Source organism: Callorhinchus milii, unplaced genomic scaffold (genome assembly GCF_018977255.1).
Source record: "Callorhinchus milii isolate IMCB2004 unplaced genomic scaffold, IMCB_Cmil_1.0 Scaffold4, whole genome shotgun sequence".
NCBI lineage: Eukaryota > Metazoa > Chordata > Chondrichthyes > Chimaeriformes > Callorhinchidae > Callorhinchus > Callorhinchus milii.
This window is the reverse complement of record NW_024704745.1, coordinates 25,385,027-25,403,657: the sequence shown is the minus strand read 5'-3', so window position 1 is coordinate 25,403,657 and position 18,631 is coordinate 25,385,027. Positions and strand designations below refer to the sequence as shown.

Below are 18,631 nucleotides of genomic sequence, written 5' to 3'. Positions count from 1 at the left end.
AATGTTGAGACTTGTTTGAACTGGGAGAAAAGGTAGGATATTTGGCTGGCTGTATAAGATTAAGGCAAGGTCATACGTACTTTCGTTTTGTAGATTTACTCTATGCAATCTTATTTTTTCCTTCTACCAAATAAAATCATTGTGAGCTTGTCGAAAAATCCAGATGATGGAGAATTACCTGGGGTTCATCTGTTACACAAACAGCATCAATTTGATTTTTGGGTTAAAATGAACTCACTAATCAACAACCTATTAGAACCCTTTTTTGTTTCAGAGAAGTAACAAAACCAGGGAGTTGTTCAATTCCTTATTGCAACTGAATCATAATCTCAGTCAACAAAGGCATTATTGTTAATCAGACAAAGAAAACAAAATCAATGAATGGTAAAGAAATGGACATAGAGTAACAAAAACTTACAAAGACATATAATTGAAAAGAAAGTGTTGGAAAACACGATCAGAGCCAAAGAAAATATCAAATAGTAAAACTGAGAAACGAAATACAAACATAAATCAAAGAGTAAGGGACAAGATGAGTTAAAGACAAAGAGGAAGATAGAATTTTAATTATTTTGTTCGCTCACAAAATACTCAGTCTTTACTTTACAGTATATCTTGTGAAGCACTTTGAGATGTCTTGACAACATAAGGTGCTTTATCAAATGCAAGGAATATTCTTATTAGTTTTATTATTGTTCACTGTAGAGAGAGAGAGAAAAAAAAGAATTAAGAGTAGATGGTATCCTAGAAGGCTGCAGCTGAAAGCTATTTTTACAACAGGTAGTGCAAACGTTTTGAAGATGGGTTGCAGATATATTATTAATTGGGATCAAAAAATAGAATGGAATAATCAAATAACTTGCAGAGAACCAGCAAAGACATAATGGCCTATTTCTGAGCTGTACATTTCGATGAATCTATGGATGTAGATACAAGCCTTTGTTCCCAAGGCATTTCTGTAAAGCATCTTACATCCACACAATAATTCCAATTTTAAACGTTCGGCACAACAGCTTTCATAAATATTTTAGTTTATTTTATTGCATATGGCTATTGAGAGAGAGAGCATCCAAGATCAAAACAGATATAGTACAATACACAATTCTAGATCAGTTTTTTCTCTTCCGGCAGCATTACATTGAACTATATTTACAATATATACACATACAAAATGGAAAACATAGCAAGATAAGTTAAGTTAGCACTATCTCTTGTCTGGTCAGAATAACAAGCAATGTAATATAACATTATCTTTCCTAACATTCTAAAACTGAAAGCCAACATGAAAACACTGCTCTTAAACATGATTTATATAGCATCAAGGGAAACAATATTCAGTTGCAAGGTGGGATGGTTAAAATGTACAAACAGTAAAAGATTCTATACACTCTAGTGGGCTTTGTAACCTTTTGAAATAGAGACATTTATGAAATTTGGTTCTTCTCTGTAAACTAAGAATGTAAATATTGCATATGCAGATTCTGAGCTGTACATTGGATGTTCTGTGGGGGGAATCTTCGCTGACAATTTAGCTAAGGAACAACTGAGTTAGTGGCAAAGTGTTACTTATTTGAGTACATTCCAGAAACTGCCATACCCCCAGATGGATGAAGTTTGAAGTCAGCATTTATTTTCAGTGCCATGGTTATTAAGCAGCTTTTAATGCAGATCCAGCCACTGTACTGTACCAAGATTTCTCAGTTTTTTTTCTCTAATGCAAATAAAAGCAAAGCCCACAATACAGATTTTTTTTTACACACAGCATATATACACACACATCCAATCAGGCTTTACAAAGGGATTGACCTCTGGTTAAACACAGGTAAAGTTTTGTTGTGAAATTGTTGATTTGCAGCAAATCAATACATCTACATTCACTTTCCTAGTGCTTCCATTAACTGTTCTACCATTAATACATAGGTCAGCAAGAAGATCTTACAGAACACATACATCAAAGCAGTACTGAACAGTACCAGTTCTAGGTCCAGCATCATAAGAAACTTTAAAAACTGTAAAAAAAAGTTCCCGACTCCCCTGTGGTCAAGAAATTCAACTTCAATTTTTAAATAAGCTTTACATGTTACAATAGTTTGCATTCAATTGCATTTTATATTTACATTCTGACTCAGCCCAAGATATTTGTAGAAGCTTATTACTTATTGTCCATATTAGTAAGTTCCCATTTTCTCTCCTTACAATGAATAATTGAAGAGTACCATTCCTTATTTAAGTGAGAGCATTTGCCTGCATCACAATCGATTTTCCATGTGCTTACCAATGTCCAGTGACCTGAAAATTGCACTTTCTTCCTATTTGTCGTACCATTTTCCATCTGACTCAAGCCTATTCAACATGGCATCCTTAATGAACATGGCAAGCCAAACTTCCGGATCATCACACAGGTACAGTACTTTCCAGGAGATAAACTCAGTAAGGCCCAGGGTTGTTTTTCCGGGGAGTGCAGCAGCGATAAAGCTAAGTTCTTTCTGTGCTATTCTTCCCATAAAAAGCCAACTTCACTATTTAAACGAGGTAGGATTTATACCATGTCAGTAATGTTACAGTAACTCAATCAGTTTCTTGGGTTAAATGTAATTCCTCTTTTAAATTAATTTCATTCATCAAACCAGAAGGTAATTTACTCATGATATTACCAAACTGGGAAAGTTAAGAAAAGTTATTGACTGTGTCATCTAAGGGAAGGCCTGACTGGCAACAGTTAATATACTGCTAAATAAGTACTGCTTCAGTGCACTCTTGTCTACAGAGGAAGAGGGTGGTGGATGTTCATAATAGAAATCTGAGGCAGAAGGCTTCCTCATCCCTGTAGCTATAGGTGTGTGTTGCAGTGCTAGGACTGTCTGAGGCATTATTGGTTACCCATTCATAAGAGAGAAAAAGGTAAACTTCAAGCAGCTATGCACGAAGGTATTTGCTGAGCAGCATCACTTGTGTGAGATTCCAGCAGAGATGCAGAAGGTTTTGTCAGTCTAAAAAAAGGAAAACAGGTTTGAATCAATACTCCAGTAATTAAACAGTCACACGTGTAAATATAACTTAATTAGCCTTTCAAAGCAAATTTCTTTCCTTAACGCACTTTAGAAGGCTAGAATAACAAGTTGTATCTATTCCTGGAGATTACACCATTAAGTATCCTTTTTCCTCTCATGAGCTGTTCAGTTAGCATTAAGAACAGTGCTCCAATTCACATGGGAAATGTTGAATTCGAAACAATATTTACATAAGCTGCAAAACACAGTTTTAATGTTGTAAGCAAGAAGTCTGGAAATTGCTCCAAGTGAGAAGAATGAAAAGGGTAAACCGAATTTCTAATTTCATACTGAAGATTTATAATTTTAAGAAGACAATCTGAAAGAATCTGTAATGAGCCAAGATCTGTGTCAATGGAGTCAAAATAAGTTTTGATCACTAAAAAAATGTTTGCATCTTGATGGAATTAAAAATGTGATCCATTAATTCAGATTTCTATGTTTGGAGTGTAGATATTTTTTTAAATTATGAAATTGACATTCAAGGTTGGAATTCTGATAGTTAAGTAACTGCTGATTGATTTCTGAGCCTTGTGTTCTGATATACCATGGTCAAACTGTGCTGTTTTGCCCTTCCAAGTATGCTTTTATTTTATTTTTAAAATTGCATTCTATTACTTGCAGTAAGCATAGCATTTAATAGGTGCCATAAATGTAATGACTAGTTTCAAGTCTACTAAAACTATTTTGCCTTTAACCCAAATTTCAAATGAGATACAAAACTGTATACAGAAGGCAAGTTACTGGAAAGAATGGGGCTGGCAATAATAACGGGAATGGCATGCCATAGATGTTAATTTTAGCACAGGTTCCTTTCAAATTTCCTAGAGTAGTTATCAGAAAGCTGTACACAGATTTCAGATTTGCAACACCCAATTGAAGTTTCAACAAAAGAAAGCCATAATCTAACGAATATCAAATGCCCAAATCTGCTTCAGAAGAGTCAGCTCATGAAATAGTTTGTGAAGTGTATGAGGAGGAATCATCACCAGAAAACAATATTTAGATCATTATAATATGCCGGAACCTTCAATGTATAAGTTGTCTACATTGTATGATTCTATCACTAACAGAAAGCATACAAAGCTGCCTTTTGTATACATTTCAAAACCAATATTTTTGAAGAGGCGACTATCTCATAAAGTTGTTTTAAACATCGACAGTTAATATACATTTGGATTACAATGCATCTAAGGTCATTGGTTTGAATTAGCTTTCCTTTAACCTCCTAAACCTCTCTTAAATCTATTCAATTTTCACACAAGATGTTTCACTTTGAGTAATCATTGGTACCAACAGTTCATCTAACTATTACAAAAATCTATTGAAAAACCATAAGTATGTAAAAATAATGTCTTGTTCTTACTAAAACAAAGCACAGGCTCCTCACTGCACTACTTCTATACCATACATGGTAACAGTTGCTCTAAAGGATCTTTAAATAGGCATTGCCTACTGTGAGTTAGCACGGTGTTAGTAAAATGATGCAGCAGCTAAAAGATATGACATTTAGAAACATAAATAGTTTAGATCACTTGATTTTTATAATACCAAAAAACAACAAAGAACTAAATGCCTAGCTGACGTATAACATGTTACAAAACCACCAGTGTCACATTTGGAATCAAGAGTAATCAAGATCCGTAAAGGAAATTATTGAAAAATATAATGCTTTATTTGGTGTGAAGTTGCCACTCTGACTTGCAAAACTCTCTGTGATGCATCTATTTTGCATATACAGTAAAGCTTGCATAAAATTTCTTTGCAATGGTCATATCTAGCACCTCCTAACCTGTAACTTTGCTCCCCTACCCTCCATTACTCCCAAATTTACTGACTCCATTGAATCACGGGAAACGTAGTCTTGATCAGTCGACACATGAGCAGAAGAACTTCATTTCCCCCAATTCAATTCCGTTTGCCGGTAAGTGCACATGTGGTGACGGGACAAGCTGCATTAAAATTGTAGGAAGCGTAACTTTGATCCATCAGGGCATGCACACTTATCGGCTGCATTGAATTATGCATGCGTAGTGTCGATTAATGATTAACTCAGATTTTATACAATTTACGCAAGTTTGCCTGCAACTCGGACTTCGCAACAGTCATATTAAATGTTATGGTCCCAACTGATATGACTTATGTGAGTTTCACTGTCGTCATGGCAAAAACAAATAAATTATTTTTTTAAGTAAAAATGTTCTCAGCCACATTGTAGCTTCCTACATACATTCCCCAGGTTGGGTAGACTGACATACTCATTAGTCAGTTTATATCCATCAGCTAGGGAAAACAGAATCAGGCTGCAAGGAGGCACAAATGTATCTTCACAGCTCCTTTTTGGGGGGGAAAAATGGTAATTCTAGTTGGGTAGCATGATTCATTGGTTATTTATTTGGTAGAAATTACGATTTTACAAGTTCTACTGTCATTGATACCAAGAAAAGATTCCTCATATAATACTTTCATTGATCTGTAATTTGTTCTTCAGGGCTATTCACAGATAATAGTGCTGCTTTTTCTCTACTTGTATGAAAGATGACAATAACTGAGTCACCACACAGTATGTTCGAATGATAAAGTAGTACTTCATCCTAATTTATAAGATTTATTTAACTGTATTTCCTAACAGCACAGCAACTGGATTTGGAATCAAGAGTAATCAAGATCCATAAAGGAAATTATTGAAAAATATAATGCTTTATTTGGTGTGAAGTTGCCACTCTGACTTGCAAACAGGTCATCTAATCTTCCATTGGCTGTATCACTAATCTCACCTCTTCAAGATCTGATCTCCATTAATACATACAAAATTATAATAACAGCAATAGTGTGTTTTATATGTGTAATACTTCTTTAGGATGGGGTGGAGGGAGGGAACATTCAAGAAACAAGCGTGCTTTGTGAAGCATTTTGTTTAGGCAACACAAGTGGTACATTTAGGACTCAGTTGGTCACAAAAGGTCATAGCAGAGGAAGTTTTATTAGTGCCAGACAACTCTAAGAATCATACTTTATTGAAACACTGCCTTAGTTTAGAATAACAACTTTTGAAATATAATTGGTAATTTTAGAGACTGTACTGCACGTATTGCAAGCTTCACTTTCTATTTACAAATAACCTTACATTACCACATTTTTGCTGTTAGTTCTTACAAAGTTACCCCTTTATTTACTGGATGTGCAAATATGAATTTGATTTAAATATTGAATCCCACAAGAGCTCCAAATAATTCTCTTATCGACATGAAATGATTGTCCTTATATGAACAAGGTATTACCATATTGAACAAAAACAAGGTTTTGGAGGTGATTAAGGGGAGATTTCAGAGTGTGGTTACTGTAATAAGAAACAACAAATCTGTCTGAGGAAGCCCAAGGTCTTATAAATGTGTTTGCATGGTTTAGAATTCACCTTGGGACGCTTGCACACATACATAACCTCAAAAGCAGGAGTGAAGGATCCTATGTTTCTGTAAGTTTACTCTGTCATGTTTATTTCATCTTTCTCAAACCAATGGCGCATGCTAGGGCTGTTCTCTACAGGTAGTGGTATTTCACCTAAATGGCCATTCTTTGTGTTTAACTGTGGGAGTGCATACAATCCCACAGGGTTACACACCCTGTATTCATTCAGCTTGCACACGTGCAACCTTCCTGTAATTTAGATAGAACGACTGGATAACACTTGGGAATGTGAATGCTGACAAGTTTAGATTTTCCAGATAGAGGGATGCTGATATTGCAGAGAAAAAAATGGTTCCTACTGTGATTGATTCAAGACTAATAGGCAAGCGACACCCAAGTCTTTCATGCAGAAAGCATTCCAAGAGCAAAAAAGCAAACAGCAAATTCATCCACTTGGTGACCACTTCAATGCTGCTGCAAGTGCTACCCACCTGACAAACCATCATTTAATTCCGTCAGGATTTCCATTACCACTGCAGATAGATAGCTAACTGATTTGTTTGCTTTGCCTTTACCAACTTACTTATTCCCTTCTAGTTTCACCACTCGTTGCTTCATTTGTAACATCGATAACCCTCTTTGCTTAAATCTCTGACAAGACAGAGATATTAAAGGTTCAGATACTGCAGCCAAACAAACTATACCTTGATTTGACTTCAGGTTGCTACAATGAGTCACCTGAGAGTGATTTAAGATTTCAACTATCAATTTGATTGGGACTTTTGAGTACTGAAAATAAAACAGTTTTCAAAATGTGTACCCTATAAATAGCTGTGAAGCATGCAAATTTCTAACTATAAATAGATAATTAGACAAAACACTAGGAAGTAAGTATATTTCATAGCACTAATATCATTAACAAAAAATAATGGTTTGTACAGATTCTACTAGATTTGGTAAATAATGTACAACACTGAAATGTTTGTAAAAGAATTGTGCTGTTATTAAGCAGGGTATAATGTTCCTCAAACATTAGCTATTTATAGCACAGTAGTTATATTGTATACAAACTTTGCATTTAATAGATCCTTTATTGCACTGTATTTGTATTAAACTTTAAGAGATTGTGTTGCTCTCTTTGATTTTATTACTCAATCTAGTTAGTACACAGAAGTGTTCTCATACAGTTTTGAAATAATTATCTTAATATTGGAGAGTCATAGAATCATTCATGTTTTTGTAATATGAATTAGTGAAATTACACAGAATATTGTTTTATTATAGCTTATACATTAAATAAAACCACTAGGACCAAGGAAAAGTTCAGGCAAAACTGGACCCATTTGCAGGCTTTCTCTGGTCACTACCCCACACCTGCCTGTGTCCTTGATGCTCTTTTTCTTCTGCAGTCAGGTCTGTGTCCAGGTCCATCCAACAGGCTCAGCTCAAAAGGAATCACAAGTTGGGAGGTAGGGAACAAGGATATGAAAGAAGATGCAGAAAGAATGTAGAAGTAACTCAATAAAGATAAAATAAATAATCCAAGGAGGAAATAATTTGTATAAAGAGTTAACTGAATGAAAAACTAGCAAAAAAATAAAAACAATAAAGCAGAAATATGAAAAGAAAACAAGAAAAATGGATAAAAAAAGGAATTAAAGACGAAGGAAAATAGGGAAAGGAAGGATAGAAAGAAGACAGTACTGTAAGAAGGAAATATTTCAAAAATAGAAGTACCCTAATATTTGACTTTCTTGTGAATTCAGTATAATGCGAAAAAACGCTCATTTTATTCAGAAGCTTCTATGCCAGCTTCTATTGCAATAGTTGAAAATTGCTTCATTATCCTGACTGATATGTAAAACATATACCTGTTTTGATTCAGAAATACATGGGATAATAAGATTAGGATTGTGAAAATTTTTCAATCATTCATTTACAATTTCTCTCTTACTAGAGAATTTACATTGTCCAGGGGAAACATTTCAACTATAACAATTTCCTGAGTTGGTTCTATTCACCAGAGCACATTGCAAATATTTCAATATTGTATTGAGTATAATAAAATAGCTCTGAATATTTGACTTTCTTGTGAATTCAGTTGAACTGTTTCACAATTATTTGTTTAAACAGAGAAATATTCAAAGGGTTTATACATATCCCCAAATACAACTCTTATTCACACAATAACTGCACCAGTTAATCCAAACCACTGAAAATAATTAAGCAACGAGTGATCTGAGTACAATGGGGAAAGAGTGTCAAAAGATTCACATAGGATTCATTGAAAGATTCACAAACTAAGCCGTTCAATGAATCCTAAGGCTTTCTTTTATGATTACTGTTTTATTCGCATTTTATGTAAGCACAGCGCACTGTTTGTTTATACAGTGCCTGATGCTGTCTACAATAATGTTGAGCAGGCAAGCATTGGCACATTCAGAATGAACCCCAAATTACAGGTACTGTACTGTAGCATTGCTAAGCATCAAGCCCAACACAAAAGAGCGCTGTGGAAATATATGACACAATAGAAAGCCATTCAGACATTTTTTTTAAGGTGGAGTAGGGCATTCACTGCCAAACAGCACACTCAGAAAGGTGCTTCTAACCAATTTAAAGAAGACAAAGATAGGAGGATGGAATTTCAATGTTTCTGTTCTGAGGGTCTTGCCCCAAAATCATGTAATTGGAAGACCTAATAGATTTGGTAAAGGACACACTGGGATTTTGTGTTGGGTGAGGAGGACATTCATTCATTTTCTTTATGTTTTTCAACAATAGTGTCAAATTTCAAAGCTTCTTAAAGCTACAATGTTCCTCATCAATCTTACTTACAAGAGATTCAAATATACAAAGTACTTTGTTCTTCCTTCAAATGATGCTTGGCTGATAATCAGGCCCAACAGAAAATTGTGAGGAAATTTGACAAATTTGCGGAAATTGCGGGGAATTGATAGGTTCTACATTTTACTGCTAAAATAGGAGTAAAGAGAGAGAGACACACACACATACACACACCCAACTCACCCAGAAAAAACACACAGACACAAACAGTCACACACATTCACCCCCAGAAAGGCACTCACAGACACAGAGAAACACACAAGACTCATTTTCGTCTTGAAAACACACAAACAGACACATAGAGTCTCCTGGCGTGATGCGAGGATGCAAAGATGATTATTGTTATTTCCTGAATTGCATGTTAAAAATTAAGTCCTTTGCCTTCTCAGATGGCCACTCCACAGGATCGCCAGCCCCCTAAACCCAATATTGTGGAATAGTCCCAACTTTCTAAACAGCAGACACCTGTAACCATCAATCATTAAATAAGACTGAAAATAGCACTGTGTGTTAATACCAAATGTCACTTTGCTGTTGTTACCACACTTTGATTTCTGTTCCTGGTCTATCAAATAAAACCAATAAGACTGCATTCTTTTCTTCCTTTCCTTCCCTCCTCTAATCCACACACGGTAAGAGGTTCTAACTAGCTGTCCATGGAGTAGTAATGGCCAAACAACTTCCTCTCCAATATAAACAATATGCAATGAGGCTTTTTGGCAGTCAAGAAGTCTATGAAACCTAAGGATCCCACTACCGGGTTTCAGGCACAGGAAACAAGGAGTTCTTTCCACTCTGTAATCCAATTTGCCAAGAAATGTCAGAGTCCATTGCTCCAATAATTCTATCTGACCAAGGCAAGACTAATATACAGATTTGCTTGGAGTGAACCACAAAATTACCTTAGCAAATCAAATAAATGGACTTTTCCGATCACGGTCTAGTATTTGCTCCACACCTTCAATTTGCATGTCTTAAGATAATCAACTTTGGAAAAGAAAAATAGACAATTGAGTTACAGTTTGGTAAAATGTCCTTGATTGTGTGAAATAAGTCACATAGGACTCTTCTTACTTTATAGCTACCATAAATTATCAATCCCTCTGGGCTAACAGTTGAATTTTGCTGCAAGTCAGTGATTTTCAGGTAGGATTGACAATATTTATCTATTTGAGCTAGAACAAGTAAGGAATTAGTTTAAAGGAGGAAACTGTAAATGACAGCAAGCCGGACTCTGTGCGTACATGTTACAAGTCATGCAACTCCTAATCATATATGACAAATAGACAGTTCCTTTATTTTAAAAAATAGGTATCAAACTTTCAATGGGAAGGGACATGTGCCCGAGCTGTGGATGGGAAGATGGTGACAACGCTCCCATGCGTTTCATGCTGAGCCGTGTTACCCATCAAGAAGCTCGCAGGGAGTTCCTGGTACCTATCATCGATCTATGTGTTTCCACATGTGTCACCCGGCTGACCCCCAAAAATTGACACATGAAAGTATGTGCTAAAAAAGTACAAACAATTTAATGATTCCATGGCACTCTTCAAAAAGAAAAGGAAAGTTTCCAGGGGTGCTGGGCCAACAACCCTCCAGATAAAATAAAATTCTTCATTTCATTGTGGGACATCATTGTTTGCAAATTGGCTGCCACATTCACCTACAAATCACAGTTACTGCACTTCAGAGTAAAAGTCCTGCAAAGTGCTTTGAGAGGTGTTGACAATGTGACAAAAGACTATACCAAATGCAAGAATTATAGGAAAGAAAATATTTTTAAAAATACAACACTTTTAAGAAAAAAGCTGCATAGGTCAAAGCAACCAAGGAAACTTCAGACCAAGGGTTAAACAGGAATATATGAAATTGTTAAATTAATGAACCCTAGTGGATTTCATAAATATGAAGTGGTCCATATTTATGTGCAAGACTGACTATATGCCTGATCAAATTAATAATTTGTCAAATACAGCCTGCATCGTAACTTCATTAATTCCAAAATAAGCAAAATCACTAGTTATTTTTCAGTGATTATTGAATAACTAGCTAATAATGGTGAACAACTATGACACATCAAGTGTCTTGAAACTGNTTTTTTCTCCAATAAACCTTGCAAGAGCTTCCATGGCAGCAGACCAATGCTTTTGAAAGCACAAAGCCTTTAAAATATGCATCGGCTGAAAGCTCCACAGGTCAACTGCAAATTCCTCAGGCTGATTAATTGAGTCAGGATGGGGGATGGGGGAAGAAAGGGGGAATTTTTATCCATAAGTAAGAAGGTAAGCCTATGTTTCCTGAATTAAATGTTAATCATTTTTACACTGGTAACAGCTATTGAATATTTTAAAAAAAAGTTATTAATCTATCTGGGAGACAGAGCAGCTTCTAAAACATGTTCTGACTTCTCCATCAAATAGCTGATTTCCAACAATGTCCACAATATACACTGGCAACTAATGGGTAATCTTCATTTTAAATGCAAATGCAACATGGCCAAAAACACTTTGAAATGTTACACTGTCTCTTAAAAGTGTCACTCTATCTCTTCCACCTACAACTTAAAAGGAAGTTGATTGTAACGCAATTTAAGAGGCTGGGAAACATTGTGGAACAACTTCCCAGATCTTACAGCACGTTCACTCATGGTTAACATTCCATTTCATCCTTCTGACAATCTTTAGAAATTGCAACAAATTGGACTGTTGTAATTCCTTCATGCAAACACATACCTGCAATGCTTCGTCTTATCTCAGCTAGTCACTATAGCAGTCACTCTAGGAGAACAGAAAGCTATGCAATGTTATCAACATCATCTCAATGAACTGTACAAAAGACCTACACCTTTCCTGTTCATGTCTTTTTAGAAATAAACCTGCTTTAAATCCTACAAATCAAAATATTAAGCTACCATTTTTTTCCAACCACAACTAAATGGGAATAAGACACTCACAAGAGGTACCAGGTAATGCAGTGCGAAATGGTCTATTGCATGATGAAGATTTCAATTTCTTGTTAAATTCATTTTACAATGTTTCATTCATTCACTTGTTTCCTTCATTGAAGCATTATTTTCCAGCTTATTGTAACTGCGTTGTAAATATTTGTGGTGAAACTGTTCGTGTCTGCATCCTATGAGAATGTGCCTATTTTCAGTGCAGTCCGAACGTTGCTGTAAATATCTACAAGTTATTTACGTACGATGTTTATAGCACACAACAATGTATTTTTACTAAACTAATAATATTATTGTTAAGATGGATAGTACATAGCTGGGACCACAAAGAACAGCTGCCCTGTTTTCAAGTGCATTCAGATTGACATAGAACAGCAAGTACCTGCAAGTACAGTATAAACAAATCACACAGCAGGAGCATGATAATTGAATGGTTTTGTGATAGTTCTTGAAGATATTTTTAGAACACTTTCTTCCATAGAACACAGATTATTTTTGGCTGAGAGACATGTTTTCTTTGAGGGTTGAATTATACAGTAGCCCTTAATTAGAACACTTGACACACTGTGACCTCAAAGTAGTTCATGCAGTTCATTTCCCTCACTAATGAAAGAACTAAATCAAAAATTTCTTTCTAACATATTAAAATGAAACAAAAGTATTCTCAGCAATGGTCTACGTTTTGAAATGCTAATTGTATTAATATTGTAGCTAAATTAAGTGCAAATCTGTTGAATTTTCACAATGTAAAGTAATTGTTTTATGAAATGTTTTTCCCCAAATTAGCAGTTCACAAAGAGTACAGTAATACTGTAGTCACCATAGCACACAATCTATAAATACATATACAGAACAACATGCAGTTGCAGTGTATTGATGAGGTGACATCATAAACCCCCCAAGAGCAAAATTTAAATGTCTCAATCCTGAGGCATTTTACTGTCTTGTTACAAAATCCAGAATAATTTCATGTTGTATAATACACAAATATAATAATTTACCAATTTTCATTTTTGATTTTTTGCTGGCAGGGTCAGCATGACCAATAGCAAACTCCTGTTTGTACACCCAGCAATTAACAAAGCCAGGATGTGGGTCATTAGAGCACTTTTAAATGGCAAAGACTTGTAATGTAAATTATTGTCGTCGTTTCTATACAAGGTTTTGTTTAAATAAATGGAATTATTTGCATAGTCTCCATCTATCACATTATGTTGGTACTTAGGCTACACTCCTTTACGGAGAGGTTGTACACAATAATAACCCTTGCATTTGGTATAGCACCTTTCACTTCGGAAGTACGTCTCAAAGAGCTTAACAGGACACATTGTGAAATGGAGTGCCTGTATTTGTGGACAAACATGCAACTAATTTGCACACAGCATATCCTACAAACAGCCATGAAGTGAATTACCAATTTTATTTGGGGGATTGTTGACCAGGAAACCCGGAGAAACTCCCATCTCTTTTCGAATAGTGCCATGGGATCTTTAACGTCCACCTCAACAGGCAGGCGGGTTTAGCTTTCAGTGTAACTTTCCATCCGAAAGTCACCACTTCCAACAGTACAACCCCACCACCCCCAAGAGTTGCATTGCAGTATCATCTTAGACTATGTGAGTTCAAGTCCTGATTTGGGGTTTGAACCCACAACCTTCTGATTCAGAAGCGAAAGTGCTACCAACCAGCCAGGCTGAAATACAGGTCAGTGAATCAGTGGCTAAATGAATCACAATGCATTTCCTGGTTTGTGATGATTTAAGTAATCTCAGCTAGACTGAAGATGTAGTGTTATGATTAGCTTTAGTGTCTTTAGACAAGGGAAAGACAAGAAACAATATGCCGGTAAGGTTTCTCATTACTGAATATTGAAGCTGCTCCTATTCCTATGTTTCCATCTTCTCAAATGCTCCACCCCAACTGGGAAGTGCATATGTGTGGACTTCCAACAAAGGCAGGATTGAGGTTAGGTGTGTTGCCCTAGTGCTCAAAGAAGACCTCAAAGCTCACTGGTTAGGCTAACACATGAAGAATGGCCACCAGAGGATACCAGAAGATACCAGAGGAATGTCCTCCTTCATACTCTAACCCAGAATGATTCAACAATTTCTGGAATGAGGGGGAAAAAGTTTTCATAATAAAAAAATGAAATATTTGAACTGAATTGTGTATATAATGTGTGATTTTTATTTGGTTGACCCAAAGGGATATTGGACATTTTTTTGCAGTTTCCTATTGTACACAATACAATTACTGTATATTTCATTTACGTGTATTCTGAAAGGTTTCAGACTATATTTCATGGCTATGTTTCCTCTATTCTGCCCCAACAAACTGCAGTAATCCCATTCTCAGAGGGAGCACTCACACATGGCCAATCCTTTGAGGTCTGTCTAATGGAGACTGCATATTGCTTTTTGTTCTCTGGACTCATATCCACTAGGAACTTGGTTGACTCTTTTATCTTATCTAAATCCAGGTCCCAGGGTGAAAGGTCAAACTTCTAACTCTCTGTCTCGGCCACCACCCTACCTGAACATTTGTAACTTGAAAATTTATCATGGAAAATTCTTCAAGTAAATACTAATCTTAGCACTTGTGCCAGATGGCACTTCATAACAGATAAAACAACTTTCCCATTAACCCCATCAATGTCATACGACACATTACCCATCACCAAAGAATTTTAATCCACATTATAAAACTGACCTTTGGCTGCTGGCAATAGCAAGCCAGGCTAACAAGCAGACTCACAACTCCCCTCACCATTACAAAAGTGAGTTCACACACAGTGATTTTTGTATGTTGATCTGCTGATATTTCTTTTAAGGTATCATGGGGTCAACAAGGTTTTAGACAATGCCGCAGCCTTTTTTTGCAAACCATTTCGGCATATGTTTCGCTGTTGGCAAAGATACCAATGTTATCAGACTTGAACTGAATCAATTTTGTAAAAGTGTCAATGAAATATCGAATAAGGTATTGCTAGTTATGTCATAGTAGCTTTATTTTGTGTTTTATGTCACTGGGTATGAAATAAATTCAGCAGTGTCCTACAGTTTCTCTTAGTAGTGAGCATTTCGCTCACAAAATAGTCAGTTCACTTTACAGTATATTCTATGAAGCATTTTGAGATGTCTTGAAGATGTGATAAGGCGCTATATCAAATGCAAGGATTATTATTATAAATAACTAGAGTAATAGTTATATATAATACATAATAATCCTTACATTTGACATAGTGCCTGCCTTTCACGTTGGGAGTATGTCTCAAAAATACACTGTAAAGTGTGATGACTGTATTTTGTAGATGAATACCTGTGTAGAACCTAATTAATTAATAATAATCTTTACATTTGATTAAGCACCTTATATCAAAACATCCCAAAGCAATTCATAGTTTTCTTATGCATACGTTTTCTGTACACATGCATGCCAACTATGGCAAACGTGGCAACCAATTTTGACACAGTCATGAAGTCGTCCCCAAAACAACCATGAAGTGTATCACCAATTCTTTTATCTAGGAAATTCCTGATCAGGACTGCTAAGAGAAACTATTAATGTCCATTTGAGCAAGTGGGTAAGGTCTCAGTTTAATATCTCATCTGAAGGATGGCACCTCCAACCATAAAGCACTCCCTCAGCCCTACACTGAAGTGTCAGCCAACGCAGCTCAAAGCCCTCATAGGGGGCTTGAACCTTCTGACTCAAACTGCCCACTTTTTCATTTATTGCAGTCTAAACTCCAAATAATAATAAATGGTTTTAAATCTTTGTTGAACTATAAACATTTGGGAACATGAGCTTTAGTTGTTTTCATGATGAAGAAGCTTCAGGGTTGGTTCTGCTATTGGTTCTGCACCTGTTGATGTGGCATTAATTCAAGCCATGGCGAGTGTATAGTAGAAACAGTCAGAACTATTTTATTTCAATGTTGTGAATTAGAAAATCGCTGTACAAAAATAACTAATAAATGCAAAGGAAGCATAATTCACAAATGTCATGGACATAAGTATATTAGAAGATCACTCATGCATTGGCTCCAATTGTATTGTACTATGAGTTGAACTCATCAACAAGACAGTAGTTCAGTATCTCTCCTATCACGCCACTTAATAAACCATAAAAATTACCTAACATGCACTCATTTTTTAAAAAATTGTACTATTAAACTGACAGAAATGTAAAAGTAAGCACTTAAATCCTCATGCTCTACCATTCTGATACCTACTTAGCTTTAACTTTATTTTTATCTTTACGATTTAAAGAGAAGGAAGTGATTGTTTGAATGGGGGCAAGCAGGTTAATGAGAAGCCCGACACTTTACTTCTGCTGCAGAGGATGGATCGGTTCAATACCTTTGAAAGTGAAGATACCTTATTTATTCATTTTACAAATATTCTCGTTCAGAAAGAAAAACAGGAGGAAAAAAGGAGCCATCATAGTTTCAGAAATGTACGAGCAGTGATATTTTCAGTGTAGAGGGTAATCACTATCTGTGAAAGATTTGACATGAACATCACGTCTGACATTTATTCCCATGATATGAAGTGAAGCATTGTAACGAGTTGACGAGTTAATTGTTACACCCACGTACACCCACACTTTTGAAGATCACTTATTTTCAGTGTTTTTCAGTGAAATCTTTCAGTGAAAGATTCAACAGAAGGGACTACAAACATAAATGTTCACAGAATAAAATATTCCAAACAAATTAAATTCCTTCTTACTTTTAATTTATTTTTCTTTCCCTCCTGCCCCCTTTCAGGTTAATGTACATTCATCAGCCGAAAACATGAAGATACCTGCCCAAATCTTTGCCTCTTCATTTAGCCACCAGGGAGGTCAAATCAATGGCCGAGGTTCACTCATTCTCCTTTCAGGGAAGTATTCACTCTCCACTCCGTATCTTCTCCCTCCTCTAGCAGCATGGTCAAGAATTCACCATATAGGAAATCCCAGGAAAAAATAAATCCTATTGCTGTGTGGCTTTGTACACGAAAAACCTACAAGTTGTAATACCTAATTGCACTTCGTCAATCATATTTAACTGATCGACATACATGCCCTCAAAATCTACCGCTCCACTCTAGCCTCGGCCAAGTCGTCCTTCTACTCCAGGATAATCCCGGAGGCGAAGAACAACCCCAGGCTACTGTTTTCTACCACATCCCGACTCCTCCGTCACCCCCGCCACCCCGCGCAGGTCATCTCTTCCAACCTTCACTGCGAGGAGATGTTGGATTTTCTTGAATCCAAAATCAAGGGAATTTGCTCCGCGGTCACTTCCCCTCCAACATCCACCCTAACCCTCCCACACTCCGACTCCTACCCATCCTCCCCTACACACTTTCGTACCCATTTCCTCACCCTCTGTCACCAAACTCATCCTATCCCTGAAACCCACCACCTGCTCCCTTGACCCCATCCCCACTCCACTCCTTATCTCCCAGCTCCACCTCCTTGCCCCACATATCACAGACATCGTCAACCTGTCCCTCTCCTCTGGCTCTGTTCCCATTCCCTTAAAAACTGCCACCATCACTCCCACCTTGAAAAAACCCTCCCTTGATGCGTCGCAGCTATCAAGCTACCGGCCCATCTCCAACCTCCCCTTTCTCTCCAAGGTCCTGGAACGAGTTGTCGCCTCCCAGCTGCGCTCTTTCCTCTCCAACCATTCACTATTCAAACCCCTTCAGTCAGGTTTCCGTGCTGCCCATAGCACAGAAACTGCCCTGGTCAAGGTCACCAATGACATCCTGACCATCTGTGACCAGGGCTCCCTCTGCCTCCTCGTCCTCCTCGACCTATCGGCAGCATTCGATACGGTCGACCACGCTATCCTCCTCCACCGCTTGTCCTCCCACCTCAACCTTCAAGGCCCTGTCCTTGAGTGGTTTAGGTCGTACCTCTCCCACCGTCTTCACGTTGTTTCCACGAATGGCTTTTCTTCCGGCCCCCGCACTGTCTCATGTGGTGTCCCTCAGGGCTCTGTCCCCTCCTCTTCACCCTCTATATGCTCCCCCTCGGTGACATCATCCGCAGACATGGGGTTAACTTCCACATGTATGCGGATGACACCCAACTCTACCTTTCCTCCTCTACCCTCAACTCCACGACCACCGATGTCCTGACAGCTGCCTGTCCGACATCGAGTCCTGGACGAGAGACAACTTTCTTCAGCTCAACGTGCGTAAAACTGAGGCCCTCCTGATTGGCTCACGTCAGCGCCTCCGCACCTCAGGCGCTGACAGCATCAGCATCCAAGGCTGCACTCTCCACCTCTCAAAGCCAGTCAGGAACCTCGGCGTTTTGTTCGACCCTGAGCTGTCCTTTCTCCCCCATATCCGCGCCACAACTGGCACCG

General features: G+C 37.2%; 1 protein-coding gene across 1 annotated transcript in view; it reads right to left on the bottom strand.

The window, feature by feature from the left end:
- Positions 1-1,608: 1,608 nt before the first annotated feature.
- Positions 1,609-18,631, bottom strand: part of irs2b (insulin receptor substrate 2b) — a 36,183-nt gene continuing 19,160 nt past the window's right edge. Inside the window, exon 2 of the mRNA XM_007893505.2 lies at positions 1,609-2,990. Coding sequence (XP_007891696.2) covers positions 2,986-2,990 — 5 coding nt within the window. The 3' untranslated portion in view covers positions 1,609-2,985. The remainder of the gene's footprint in view (positions 2,991-18,631) is intronic.